The 14,149-nt window shown below is 39.7% G+C and overlaps 1 protein-coding gene and 1 long non-coding RNA gene across 9 annotated transcripts in view; one reads left to right on the top strand and one right to left on the bottom strand.

Moving 5' to 3' along the window:
- Window positions 1-14,149, top strand: part of LOC132905554 (uncharacterized) — a 356,111-nt gene that overhangs the window by 329,504 nt on the left and 12,458 nt on the right. For 2 of the 8 annotated variants that reach the window (XM_060956960.1, XM_060956954.1), the window contains 3 exons: window positions 1,655-1,808; window positions 6,510-6,573; window positions 7,496-7,522. In XM_060956960.1, coding sequence (XP_060812943.1) covers window positions 1,655-1,808; window positions 6,510-6,573; window positions 7,496-7,522 — 245 coding nt within the window. Of the gene's footprint in view, window positions 1-1,654; window positions 1,809-6,509; window positions 6,574-7,495; window positions 7,523-8,940; window positions 8,962-14,149 lie in introns of all 8 variants that reach the window. The other 6 variants (XM_060956961.1, XM_060956956.1, XM_060956955.1 and 3 more) reach the window with 5 other exon arrangements.
- Window positions 314-12,393, bottom strand: LOC132905600 (uncharacterized). The gene is made up of 2 exons (XR_009657825.1): window positions 3,716-12,393; window positions 314-1,472 (listed from the first exon to the last, which is right to left on the bottom strand). It is a non-coding gene; the product is annotated as an uncharacterized LOC132905600 (long non-coding RNA).

The following is a 14,149-nucleotide window of genomic DNA, read 5'->3' as shown; positions in this document are numbered from 1 at the left end:
TGGCTCATCAGCCGGATTTTATCTTCCTATCTAAAATATCAGCTCTTCCGAAAGGTTCAAACAAACTGTGTAGAAGCGTCGTTATCGAGATTTTTCGCTCGATTTCTGTCTTGTAATCTATACTCGTGTCGAGATCTATTTCGACTTTATGATTCCTTAAGAGTTGTTGGAATGGAATTTCATGTCATTCTTTGCCTGGTTCGTTGAACACGAACGACGGACAAGTGTATTTTCAAGCGCCATGAGATGTTCCAAAGAGGTTCGTTGAACTTTACTTGAGCCAAAATTTTAGCCACAAGCAATTTTGCCCAAATATTCGTCTAAACTATTTCATTCGCGGATATCATTCATCTTGGAAGAACGTAGATTCCTGGTGCACGTTCAGAAACTCTTCTTAACCTTACGGAATTCACGTGCGCGTTCTACGTAACTTCCAACACTCCGTGCAAATCTTTGGTATTTAATTTATTCAATATCTTCGTCTTTCGGACTCATCGACGTTCCAACGACATCTACACTTTCGAGTTTTCCTCCGAAGGAAGAAATTGCCTCTTCTTCCTGAACTTATCCAGGAGGAAAACAGCGAAGTATATCAAGACACAAGGTAACAGAAGGCAGAAAAATGTAACCAACGTGAGTTGGCACGCGGGTCTCCCGCAAAATCTTTTGCGTTTACTCCAAATATTTCTGAGTCTTGGAGCTTCCTGCCGTTCCTGCGGTAGAGGAAATTTTACTGCGCTCACAGGTGTGTCATCTTCCTTAGGTGTTATCCGATCGATGTTTATAGTAGGTTTGGAAAGTTTCACGGTCTGAGAAGTATCTACAGACGTAGAAGCAATTTCCATGCGTCGGATTTCATCAGCTGCAGCTGATGGACTATACTTAGACGTAGTTGATTTTCCAACATCCTTTTCTCCAGATATTGGCTACTTTTCTTAGACTCTGTTCGACTGGATCGGTAATACTGCAGCCAACTATTTATGAGAAAATCCGAATCTCTCCGTCGGAGAGTCGTTTCTCGGAGGAAAACGGATAACGTCGATCCTTCTTCTTATCTGAATCAGGTACATCCGACCGTACATCTCGAGATTCAGATCTCCGTGCTTCCACAATCTTTGATTATTCGTTTAATAATTCATTTATCGATTCGTCGTTTTAATCTTCCCTTCAAACGCGCAATTCCGCTCGTCGCGCGAGCATTCGATGCTGAAATAGATATTTGAATGACAGAAACCGAACAAATCGGTAGGTTGTTACAATAGCTTCTCACAAAGAAATCAATTTTCAAACGTTTGGTTAACTTCCACCGAATTTCCATAGGAATTTCAAAGGAATCGCCTTCTTTGGTGCAACGAGCGCTAGCGTTTCCAAGATTTTCCAAGCTTTCCTCCGTGGTCGAAAGTTTCCCTGAGCCCTCCCTGAAATTCGTCTAATCTCGTCTCGTCGTCGCCCTTGGTTTGTCAACGATTTATCTGCAAGAAAAAAAAAGAATGAAAAGAAAGACGGAGAATACCGATGAACGTCGAAGAAAGTAGAGAAAGAGAAAAGCCAGCGAAGCGATTTTGGTCGGCAGCAGAAACACTAATCGACGCTGTAAAAGCGCTACGAGAAGGTAGGCAAGCATTGGCATGTGCGTTTGTGTGTGTTGTTACAGCAGCGGCACTGAGAGGAGTTGCCATCCAACGAGGAAGAGTGGGCGCTGCGAGAGCAGCCTTCCCGACCAGTGCAGCGGCGTTGGCTCTTGCCAGAAACCCAGGGCCGCTCGCAGCCGCGGCTGCGGCCACGGCCCTGCATCCCTTCGCACCTGCGTAAGTAGATTCCGACGTTCTGCGCCGTCCACGACGCGCCAACCAACGATGACAATTTAATGGTACTTTTGGTATTTCGAAGTCGCAGCGGGTGACTTTTAATCAGCGGATTTGCTGGATGCGTGGTCTATCAAATGGCGGAATTTCGAGGTTTTCAGTTTAAATGAAAAAGAGATTGAGATATCGCGTGTAATTGAAAATATAAATTACATCGTTGAAGCACAGATTTTTATAGATTTTAAAGGTACTCATATATAAAAATGCATAGAAGGTAGAAAAATATGCGTAATACCCGAAGTAGATTACTCGTTGTAATTTTATTTCAGATAAAAATGAATCTGTGTTTAAATTATATCGGTTCAATTATGGCTCGTTACAGGAAAAGATTAATTTGCGCGAGAAGCTGAAGTCTAACCTTTCGGTAACGACTGTTGCTTTTCTGAGAGGCGAACTTAAAATAACGGAATTATTTACAGGGCTGTTTCGTAAGATAAGAGGGAATAGAAAATTTAATAATTTGATAGAATACACATTTTTCTATCTTAACGAAACAACGCGTAATTCCTAATAACACCCTTTTCGTGTAATTGCTAGGCATAAATTTCTCTGCTCGACGAATTATGCTTCTCAATGAATTGATCAGTGCCCTATACTCCTCTGTTTTTATATGATCATTTGTCGTCTTATCAAATTCTCTATTTGTAAAACTTTTTTCGACGAAATTCCTATCTGAATTCTCAGAAAATGCACGTTATTTATGAAACAGCCTCGTATATTTAACCTGACGATTATTGAATATAGAGGGGATAACGTTAAAAAGTAAGACGAAGTTTAAGTACACGAACAGCTCTGTAACAAAGTGGCAAAGTTCACTGGGTTCGAGGCATGTCTGGGGTCTTGGCACACACACAAGCTTTAATTGGAGCGGCAAAGTTTGTAAGTTGGAACAGTTACGTGAGAAAGTTTAAGAGATACACTGTTTAAGTCCGTGAATGGGAGATCGTATAGTTCACGAGGTGTTCGGAGAACAGAAGAAGTCGTTCAAGAGCTTGTTCTGGCACAAAGGATGGTGATATTCGTTGTACGAAGTTCGTGGTAGTTGTAGTTCTAGCCAGCTCGTTTCTGAGAATGTTGTTTCAGAATGAATAGCGTAGTTGTCAACTGTCGTCGAGCAAACTATCCATCGTGTCGCTTTAAAATCGTTAACATTGTCGATAATACGAATATCCATACATATCGGGCGTTTAATGAAACAGTAAAGAATTTTCACAAGTTTCTTAGTAATTAAAACGAAGGGAAGATAATTTTTGGTCAATTAAAAGATTTTTCAATCGTAATTACAACACAGACAGAAAATGAATAAACTTATTAACCGACTAAAATATGTTTGCAAATTTCTATAATACATTTTTGGAATTAACAATTAATAGAATGCTATATCAAACTATCGGATTTGTACGAATATATATATATATAGCGAACTTTCAATGAAAAATATATCTTTTTGCTGAAAATTGGCTTAGCAACCTGAATGACAAATCATCTTTTCTAATATGTGACTTCGGAATGAAATTACAAGTAATCTTTAAAACATATATTATATATTACAATTAGTTTGAAAAATTTGAATATTAGCAAACATAAAATGAGACGTCTCGTCTTGGCGTTTTACACAAGCTGACAGGTTAAAATTTAGGATCTCGAAATAAAATTACAATCCGTCTTATAAATACAAGATAGCAGAAATACAGATACGCAAGAGAAATACAAGATACACGATATAGCAAAAGCACTTTGCAACAGAGCTGTTTCATCAGATTTCCCTGAGTTCCTCGTCGGATGAAATATTTTTTAACGAGACTGGCGAATAAGGAATATCCGAGTTACTGACCCGGATTTCTTCGTACCTATATCACGTTCCTCTCTCGAACGCAACAACCGGCCACGTCGACGCCGTAGTTTCACGTGGAAATTCACACTTCGTTCAACAGCCGATCCAGTTTTGCGCGTCGACCGACGACCGTACAGAAATTCTGCCAATTTGTCGCTGCGAATCATCGAGTGTCATCGAAATTCAGCCCGCTCTTCCGGTTACCCACTGCGACCAGTCCTCTTGCACGTGTCTCGCTCGTTATAGTCTGCTTGTCGAAATCATCCTGCATGCACCGATGTAACCTTTTCACCAGGCCGATCGCAATTTTCTTTTCCCCAGAGAGAACCTTCTATAGAATGCACTTTAGAAAGCCTTTTAGTCAACGTAGATAAACCAATATTACACGATAACGAAGCGTTTTTTTCTTGTAAACGTGAAAATATGATCGGTGGATAGTGGGAGGAGGAGGTTCGTAAGGAAACTTGCTTGAGAGGAACTAGTTTGCAAGGAGGAATTATCAGAGGTTAAAGGAAGCCTCGAACGGATAAACGTGATCATCGCGAACTTGGTGCGGTTGATAGAGAAACTTTTATAGCGTTGATAATCTCGATGTTTAAATGGAAACGAAGTATAAGGTTTATGAAGGATTTTAAAAATTAATCGCTTAAGGATATATTAATTTGGAGAAATTTAGATATGCAAAATGTTCTTATCGTACTTCCTCTGATAACGTTATTTTTCTTCTGGAACGTCAATTGGATGTATTAATTAAATTTTTAATTAAAATGTAGCTAATGTAAAAGAAATGAATATTTTTCCCAGAGGATATTGGACAATGTGAATGATATTATAAAAATCCAATCCAAATCCGTAAAATAGAAATACCGTACAATGAATGGAACACTGTAATTTAAGGGTTCGTCGTAATTCCTATCATATAATTAATTACGGAAATTGAATTAATCGAATCGTAATTACTTGCAGTGGCGAAATGTTACTAAATCAATGGTAGAAATTAAATGTTTTTTTAATAGAATTTCCTGAACAAATATAATTCTTAAGCGGTTAAAGAACGATAACGGGGTAAGTTACGTGCAGGGATAGATCGTTTAGAAAGATTCCTTAATTTTTCACGACAAAGGAATTTTCATTAGTTTCCAACGGTGAACGCGAACAAATACGCGTTCGCGCGTCGATAAATAGCATCGCTCGTTAATTAAACAATTTCGCACGGCGCGAACCGGATAAAAGGGGATGATGGAAAATTTCGAAGCCGTCGATGTTTCCGCATGGCAACCATATTTTCCCACCGATCAATCGTCAGTTTTATTACTCATAAATAAGGCTGGTATTCCCGCGCGTTCGTAAATCGTTGAAATCGTTCGTTACTCTTCTTCGATCCACCGATCGCGCCGATGATACCGACACGTTTTTAATGGAAGAACACGCCGGTTGTGATTTATGAATTTTCGTTGACCTCGCTCGAATACACCCTGATAACCGGCGACGAATAAAATCGACAGGGAAATGGAGATGGCAAAAGAGAAACTTTCGTCTCTCGTAAAATCGATCGACTCGGAACGTTGTCTCGTTCGATTCGAAACAAAAATCACAAAATTTGATTGTTCGAAACAAAAGTTGCAAAACGTGACTCTTGGAGACGTTTCAAAGCTTCGTTACTTCGATGAGTACGCCGCGGCTCATAAATACTTCGACACTTTGATAGAATTTAGCAATAGATAAATTTAAATTCTGCTTGAAAAAATTAACAGTAACGTATTAAATCGTGTAATTGTGTTTTACTCGCTGTTTGGAATAATGTCGGTGTTCGTGTTGTGTCGGTAGTTTAGAAAATTAAACAATCTGCAGATAACGAGCTTTCCAAACAACGAAATAATTCCGCGAACTTTGACAATCACGAGCGTCGATTTTGTTATTGCATAGTAGACTTTAAAAATGAACATCGATAAATCTTTTTTTCGGAAACTTACGATTAAATTATATCCTGCCAAAGGGAAGCAAGTGCGTGATATTTTTGAGCTACAGCGTACAATGATTTTTAACGGTTCAAAATTTCAAAAAAATCATTCCGCGACCTATTGAGAAACGCTAGGGTTTTGATATAATTGTCGAGAATCGAACGAGGGCATTGCAACTCGACGAATAAATACGTCAGGTATAAGAGATGGGCTCGGGACTAGTGGCACGCGTTCGATTTCGGAATTTGATCGAACGCAGCGATTCTTTCATTCGCCAAATGGGTAAAATTCATCGAGTCGCGAGAACAGCGTGGTCCTCGATCGAATAAAAAAGATTAAATCATATCCTTTGACGCTGTATATCGTGTCGATCGTCGAACTCGAAGCTTCTAACAAGACGAGAGCACTCGACGCTCGAATTGCGTTTCGAATGCCACGAGAAACGAAATTTTTGTCAACGTTTCGTTTACAGAGAATCGAAGGCAACCAGCCTCTTTTCAACGACGAAGACGCGTGCGTTTCGAACGTTGAAATCTCCAAGAAAGATCCGTTATTTCATTAAATAATTCAATCAGAAAAATATAATTGAATACAAGTTTAAGTAAAGTCGAAACAAGTTGGAGCAAAAGATAAATTGAACAAAAGAGAGGTAGAACAAAAAGCTTTAAAAAAGAAACAAACGATTTATACTTCACTTTGAAGGAAAACGAAACACGCCTAAAAAAAAAAAAAAAAAAATATATAAAGAAAAACATGTTGAAAAATATCTAGAAATAATCGAAAAGATGCTGGTTGCGTAGAAATTCTTGCGCATCTACAAAACTAACATTGGTGATTTTTATTTTGCAGCGTTTATTACGACCCGTTCCTAGCTGCACACGCGGCGACACAGGATCCCAACTACAGGCTACAGGTGAGACACGAGATTTCCCTGATTTTCCGCCGGAAATTGTCGCCGGTGCTCTGTTTCCGGGGCGCGAACGACGACGAATGAGTTTTTAATTAAATCGAGCGACGCCCCTCGGCCAGATTGAAACGTCAGCCCGCTTAATCGATCACCTTTCAGACGCTGCCGATAGATTATCGTGAATTAATTGGTAAACGAATCCCGGTTGATCGTTGTTTGCGTATCGATTTTCTTCATCGATCTACTCGGCAAGCATAAAATTGAACACGGTTCAACCAACCACCTGAAACTTCCAAATTAGTAAGCGTTTTTCGATGTTCCACTATGGATACACGTTCCGTGGATAAATGGCAATTATTCTTTCTAAAGCTACGAACCACATGTTCGTAATAATTAGTTTCTAGCTTCTATGTAAATTTTCGTATCTATATAATTATCGAAATATTAATTTGAATATAGAAAAATGATGAAAAAGAATTGACAAATTGCACGGGTATTGACAATGACGCGATTGAAAATTCGTCACGGACAATGATTCCGCCACTCCAAAATGAAGTAGCCTTTGTACACACCGATCGACCAGGAAACGGCGTTTTCGCGTGACAATGGCGAACCGGTCGGTCGTTCTTACCCCCTAGCAAAAGGGAGAGTTCATTGTTACCGATAAAAAAAAGCTGCCTTTTCTAATCGATACGTCGTCGATCGTGTCGCGGAAACAGAGCACGAGACGCGTTCAGAAACGAAAAAAAAAAAAAGAGAAAAAGCGAGGAAAGGGTAAAAACAAACATCAAAACGAACAAAAAAGAAAAAAAAGAAACAAAACTATAGACGAAAAAGATAGAAGGGGGAAAGAGAGAGAACTAGAACAAAGAGAAAAGAAGGCAGAGGAATATTGACTAAAGTCTGCAACTGTTCCGGACCCGTTTAGCTGGAATGGCCTCAAGCAACAGCTGACGTTAGTTGACACGTTTTGCCAGGCTTGCACACACGTGAAACGCAGAGAATCCCGATAACAATTACGCCATCCCTATCTCGTCCCTACGTTCTTTCATCTGCCGTCACTCTCTTCCATCTTTTTTTCATCCGCCTGTTCGTCCATTTTTTCTTCTCTTCTTTTCTTTTCTTTTTTTTTCGATTTTTTATTCCTCCCTTTTTTCACCATCTCTCGTTTCTCTTTCGTGCCTTCCACCGTATACGCGAAAAATCTACGGATAAATCTCGTTCGAACGAGATAGAGAGAAAATTATAAAACAAGCGAGAGGCAACGAGGAATTGCAAAAGAGCAGACACAGGAAACGGGTAACGACAGCTATCGTTTTTGAGCTTTACTTCCTCGACAGCCGGTTTGCAGCTCGCCACCGCGCGGCATGAAAATTAATTTCGAACACCGCGCTCATTTCGCCAACTGTCCTCTTGTTTCGACGTCAGTCCGTTACAAAAATCCGCTCTGGTAATATAGCAACGACATACGCGAGGGAAATTAGATTTTCGAATATATTCCAGGTCCTTTTCGATGCACTATTTTTTTACAAATGCGGATGGGTTTATTTTTTGCACGTTGAGAGGGGCAAGTGAGATCGATGCTCTTTTGCAATTTCGGGCAACAGCGTTTGCTGATACCTTGACACGTTCAGGAAACTTGATAAAAAAATCTATATTTTTAATAGTTCAAATATAATCGATTGCGCTCAAATACCTGTCAAATTTTGACTAATGGAATGCCAGTGAACTGGATCGAACGTGTCAGCATTCTCGATTTTACGTAATAAAATCTGTTTCTCTAAATATATTACTATTTCGTGGTATTTTAACAAGAGACGTTTTCAAAATTTACATCTTCGAAAAGATTACGGATTATTTGAAACAGATCTTCATCTGTTATTTTATGTTTCTCATTTTATTTATCTCCTCTCGTTATTGCCAAGTAAATACATTTCACAACGGTGAAATATCGTTCTCAGAGCCCTTCGAATCAAAACCCTTGGAAAGCGTCTCTTGCGATCCACTCATTGCACCACATCGCGTCGCAAGATCGTGCAGCATCTTGTTGCATTTTGTCGCCTGATCTCTCTCCATCCGCTCATTCTCCACCCCTTCTTTTTCACTCATTCTCTCTTCACATTTACTCGAAGTATCAAAATATACAAAACACGAAATCGATTTTACCATTCAAATGCGATTCACACAGACACTAAACGAACATGTATAGATTCGTTTCTAGGTTCTATCACACTGACGATAATAATAATGATAATAATAATATTAAGCAACGACCACACCAACGACAACGATCCCTCGTTAAACGCGACGCCATATCAAAATCTACCCGAATCTGGCCGGAATTTCTTTTCAGGTTTGCCGTTTGTGTTTCAGGCTAAAGCACCCGCTCTGGAGGTAGGAATTTTAAGGGTCCGCCCTGAGTGATCTTTCTTCGCCCGTTGTTTGTCTATTATTATCTTCTTCCTGTTTTTTTTTTTTTTCATTATTTTTTTAACTATTTGTCCCCCTTTTTTTTTCTTCTCTCCTGTCCTGTCTTCTTGGTGGTTTCTCTCGTTTGGACCTGGCCGATCAGGAGTGCTCACCGATCGTCGTACCAACGTCTCACATCTGTATCACACTTTACTTTCTCCGTTTAATAGAAAAAACGATTTATTTATTTTTTTACTCTTCCTTTCTGTTTTACGATCCCAAGTATTATAAATACAGTCTGTCTCTGTCGTTGCGGTTCTTTAAGCTTCTCCCTCTGTTCTGTGCATCTTCCCCGAATGTTTAATATCTATATCTCCCTCTTATTCCTTCTTCTGTATCAATGTAATGCATGTGATTGGTAGTTTTTGTTTTTCTTTTCTTTTTTTCGTTATTATTATTTTTGCTCCTACCCTCTGTTCTTTATTGTTAGAAAGTGATACTTTTATTCTCTTCCATGGGTTTGTCGCTTTTACGTAGACATACACGCGATATTGTACGTTGAGAATATTAGAGTATATAGGAAGTAATGTGTGTATCATAATTTTCAAACGGTGAAAAAAAACTGCAATTTTCTTTCACGATTATCGAAGAATCGTCGATTACTGTTTTTCAATAGCTCTAACATCATCCTTCAAAGCGATGCAGAAATATCGATAAAAATTCGCTATTTCCTTTTCTACCCTTCGTTGTTTTTCCCTTCCGCGTACGCTGCTAGCTACATACGAGTATTGGATGCATTTACTAGCAATCTCTAACAAATTTTACATTTATTAATTTACATAATAACTTACATAAGCGACGGCATAGCGCTGTAGAATCACGGGAATTGGAATTCAAGCGTGTATTTTAAATTTTGGTCTCGAAATTAATTAGCTTATAACTTTGTTCGCCAGCGTGATACACTTTCATAACTCGGAGAATCAATTTTTTACAATAGTACGCGTAATCATCAACTTGTTAAGTAACCAGAAAAGTGTGTGGAAAAATTAATTTCGTTCAAACGGCAAAAATCGCGGCGAACTTTTCAGTCAGAATATACGCGAAAGTAAAAAGAAGTATAAAATAGACCAATTATCCGGCAAGTTCGAAATTTCCTTTGTTTCTGCATCCTCCCTCTCCATTAATAATACGAAGATGAGACGCGTCTGAGCTGCAAGCAACGGCTGCAATTGGTGAGCACTCCGCGGACCCGGCGAGTATCTTAGAAAGAGTTGTTTAGCTAGTTTAGAGTTGCTCCGAGTTCACCCATCCCACCACAAACCGACACACCCCATGGCGACAGATTCAGCCCCTTGAAATTAGTTCTCTGCCCGGCGACTTAATCGAGAACGTGTTAGCGAAGCCGAGTTGTCGCGCAACGGGGTGGTTCCTCCAAAGCTTTTGACGGAAACCGTCGTGGATGTAGTGACTGCTGGAATTCGAGATGCTCGACGAGGCACTCGAGGCGTCGTCGAGCATCGTCGAACCTCGCCCCGCCTCGTGCACTCGATTCTCGAAACGTCAAGTCGATAGTTCGAACTCATCTATGGATATCAAGCTCGAAGCTTTCGAGGGATGACTGAGAATCCTGCGAGATCATTTGCAATTTGATAGAGCTTAATATCTTCCGTCTGTTGTGTTTCGTTGACGTTTCAACGTTTATGCTTTAGTCGCGATCGTATCGGTTGTACATGAACTGTAATCTTTATGCAAATTCAAACGGAGAGTCTGAACAGTGATTTGTGTTTCAGCTGCTAGAAATTAGAACTTAGAATTCTGTTTACGTAGACTCCGTTTATTCGAACGAAATCTTTCTCAATCTCCCAACATAAAGAAATAATTACTCGTTAAATTGTTTATTCTCAAGTCCCGATGATTTCATTACGCGATCGAAGTATTTCTGCCGAGCATATCGATTTTCACAGCGAGAAACTTTCCACGTTAGATGTCCCATCGTAGTTGCGTTCATCGCACGCGTCATGTACATTACGTACGTAGCTTTCTGCAATCGGTGATCGAGTTTTCGAAGGGATCGTCACGATCTCGTGGAAATTTCACCGCCCCGTATCTTTGTAGAGCTGAACGTGAACGTTTTCTTTGCGTGTACATAGGAGGCATGTCTCTTTCCCTTAGGAATATTAGACGCAATTATCGGAGAGTCTTTAGCGAACATAGAATCTCATTATATTCCTGAAATACATTAGGAGAAACGTTTTGATTCTTGAATCAAGATTAGCTTTGTCGGAACTATTTGATAAAGCCAGCTTGAAACATTAATTCCTTTTATAATCGTTCCTTCCAAAGCACGACACGCTATATCCAAAGGACTTCCATCTAATGTACTCGATCTAATCTCGGAAATTCAATCGAAAATCGGAATTATAAATTGAAAAGATCTGAAATTCGATGCCTCAAATTTCCCACCGTTCGTACGACGGTTAAAGAACAAAATTATACCGTACAGGATATACAGCAACGAAAAAGAAATTTATCTTTAGTTTCGGTCTAGAAATTCCGAGAGCCTAACGTTGTCCGTCCGCTTGAAAACCGTTCGTTATTCGTGTAAAAATGAACTAGAACCGAAATTGCAGCAAAAACAAAAGCGCGTCTTCGATTAGGAGCGACGGCTGTACAAACAAACTGGTGATCGAACAATTTCCACGTCGAACAGTTAGGGCTAAGAAAAAAAAGAAAACGTAAAAGAGCAGGCAGGAGGTTGCAAACCGATTCTCCGCGGGATGAAATGTAAATGGAGCACGAACGATCGACCGAGTAAATCGAGAAGCGAAAGAACGCAGCGTCGTAAATTTGCGAGAGACACGCGTGCGTGGAATCGCGGCCACAGAATTTTCCGCGGCTAATTTCCTGCTCGGGACCGCGCCAACGATTCGATTTCTTTCTGGTGGCACCGACGTACCGGTTCGTCTTTATTCGCCTCACGGAACCGGCCACGAGGGATCCTGGTTGTCGGCCAGGATTTACGAGCTTTTCAGGAAGAGAGCCAGTGGTCCGCGCGGAAGCCTGCCTCTTCTCTCTTCATAAATCAACGTCGCGTCATTTCGTGCGTCCGACAGCTTCATTCCGGCTATTTCGCTGAGCTTCCGTCTTCCAAGCTGCCCTGTTAAATGCGATAATTATTATTCGGTGGAAAAAAGAAATTGAGGATTTAGTATTCTTGTTGGGAGATAAATTGGGAGAGCTTAGGGGGATAAATTATGATAGAAGTCGATGCCGGTACCAATTGCATTGGAAATTACAGTTGCGTGAGTCGAAGTTCTGAGAATTTATATATAATCAGCTATTTTAACTTTTAAACGTGTCATCCTTTCAGTTCCGTGATTAATTAAGTTATAATTTCGTTCTTAAACGTAACACGGTTTGACGAACTGGAAAAATATAATGAACTTTTTGACGATGATAAACGCAGAATATTATTTTCATAGTCATAATCATATTTCAATTATTCGTTTCTTATGAGAATCGACAGGGAACTGAATATCGTTCTGATTCCTCCAATTTCGAAATGAAGAATTTTTAAAAACAGTTGTTCCAATTAAAGGCAATCGCAATTGTCCAATACTAACTGTTTAAAGCTTCGTTTACATGGACATTAAATTTTCAATGTTTACGTATCTATAGACAGTCTAATAAAGTAAATTGCAACGAAAGTCGATACCGACGTCGATAATTAACGTTTCAATTATTTCACAAAGAACGAAAATATAGTTGTTCGATATCCAAAGCATTGGACAAATTGCTCGAAATTCCGTACGACCGTCGAAATTTTTCCGACCAATTAGGACGCATCGACTGCAATTTCCGGGCTAGTTGAAACAAAATCAGCCCCGCGTGGCGGTGAAAGTGGATCGAGCATAGGACGAAAAGGGAGTAATTATCCAGACACGTTCCCGTGGCTACCGGTGAAACGTTATGTCGGGAAAAGAGATCGTTAACGTAACATCTGACCCGTGAACCAGGCCGGCGTAAACGCGATATCCCCGTTGCGGTTTTGTCGTTTCACGGAACGGAGGTTGAGCGAGGAATAGGGAGACGGAAACGGACATGGAAAAAGGAAAACGATCGGCGGGCAACTACGCGATGAACGTTGTAACGCTGGTTTCCAGCCACCTTTGCATCCACCCTTGAAAATAACCGAGAGTTAATTGACCCTGCAGCGATGCACCTTTTAACCGCGCTGGAATTAAGTATCGTACGCGAGCAGTTTCATGTTGAAATGTTCTACAGAGATCGCAACTCGTACCTCGTTAAATATATTTTCGACTCGATGAAAATATACTAGAAGTTTGCGATGCAAGAAATTTTCAAACTTTAACGTCGCTCGAGTAGAAGTAGATAAGCCCGGCATTGGTCAGACGTCGACGCTGGACTCGCACGTTCTGAATATTTCCTTTCCAAAGGAATAAATTAATATCTTGGAATCTACTTGTGAAAAATTCGAAAGTAAAAGTAGAAAATCTCTGTATTTGTCAGACGTCGTTTCTATACTTTCGATATTCCGAAAGTCACGTTCTCAGAGAGGTGAGGTTTGAATATGATATAATTTTCTCGAAGAATTATTACCATTATTTAACTAATTCAAATTCGGTATTTACGTGTTGGACGTTGGCTTGAAGTAGATACTCCTTGCATTGGTCAGACGTTGCTTTTTTCCAAGCAGTAAACTGACGATATTATAAATGTTGTACTTGTCTAAGAATTATTATTATTGTTCTTCGATTTTATTAGAACTGCCATTGATTAGATATCAGCTACAGACTTTCAATATTCTAAAAGCTTCCCTTAGAAGCCAATATCGTTGAATCCTCTAACCGTGTACTGGATATCGAAGTTCTGGCTTTCTATTTCATCAGAATTCATTGTCCATAACTTCGATGAACAGCGAAAGTAGATTGTCCCCGCACTAGTCAGACGTTAATCCTAGGCTTTCGATACTTCAAAAAAAACTAAAGCAACAGCACTACAGTATTTTCGCAAAGGATTGTCGCTATTTACTAATGAAAATTTTTCTGAAAAATGACGTTATTAAACTACTTTCTCGCTGCACGAATTAAGTTTAACGTATAACAAGTCTACTTCGTGAAAACAGATAGGCTCACAACAGTACATGCTCGAA

The sequence above is a fragment of the Bombus pascuorum genome, chromosome 3 (assembly GCF_905332965.1).
Source record: "Bombus pascuorum chromosome 3, iyBomPasc1.1, whole genome shotgun sequence".
Taxonomy (NCBI): Eukaryota; Metazoa; Arthropoda; class Insecta; order Hymenoptera; family Apidae; genus Bombus; species Bombus pascuorum.
Note: the sequence above shows the minus strand (reverse complement) of the source record. Positions and strands in the feature narration are given on the sequence as shown.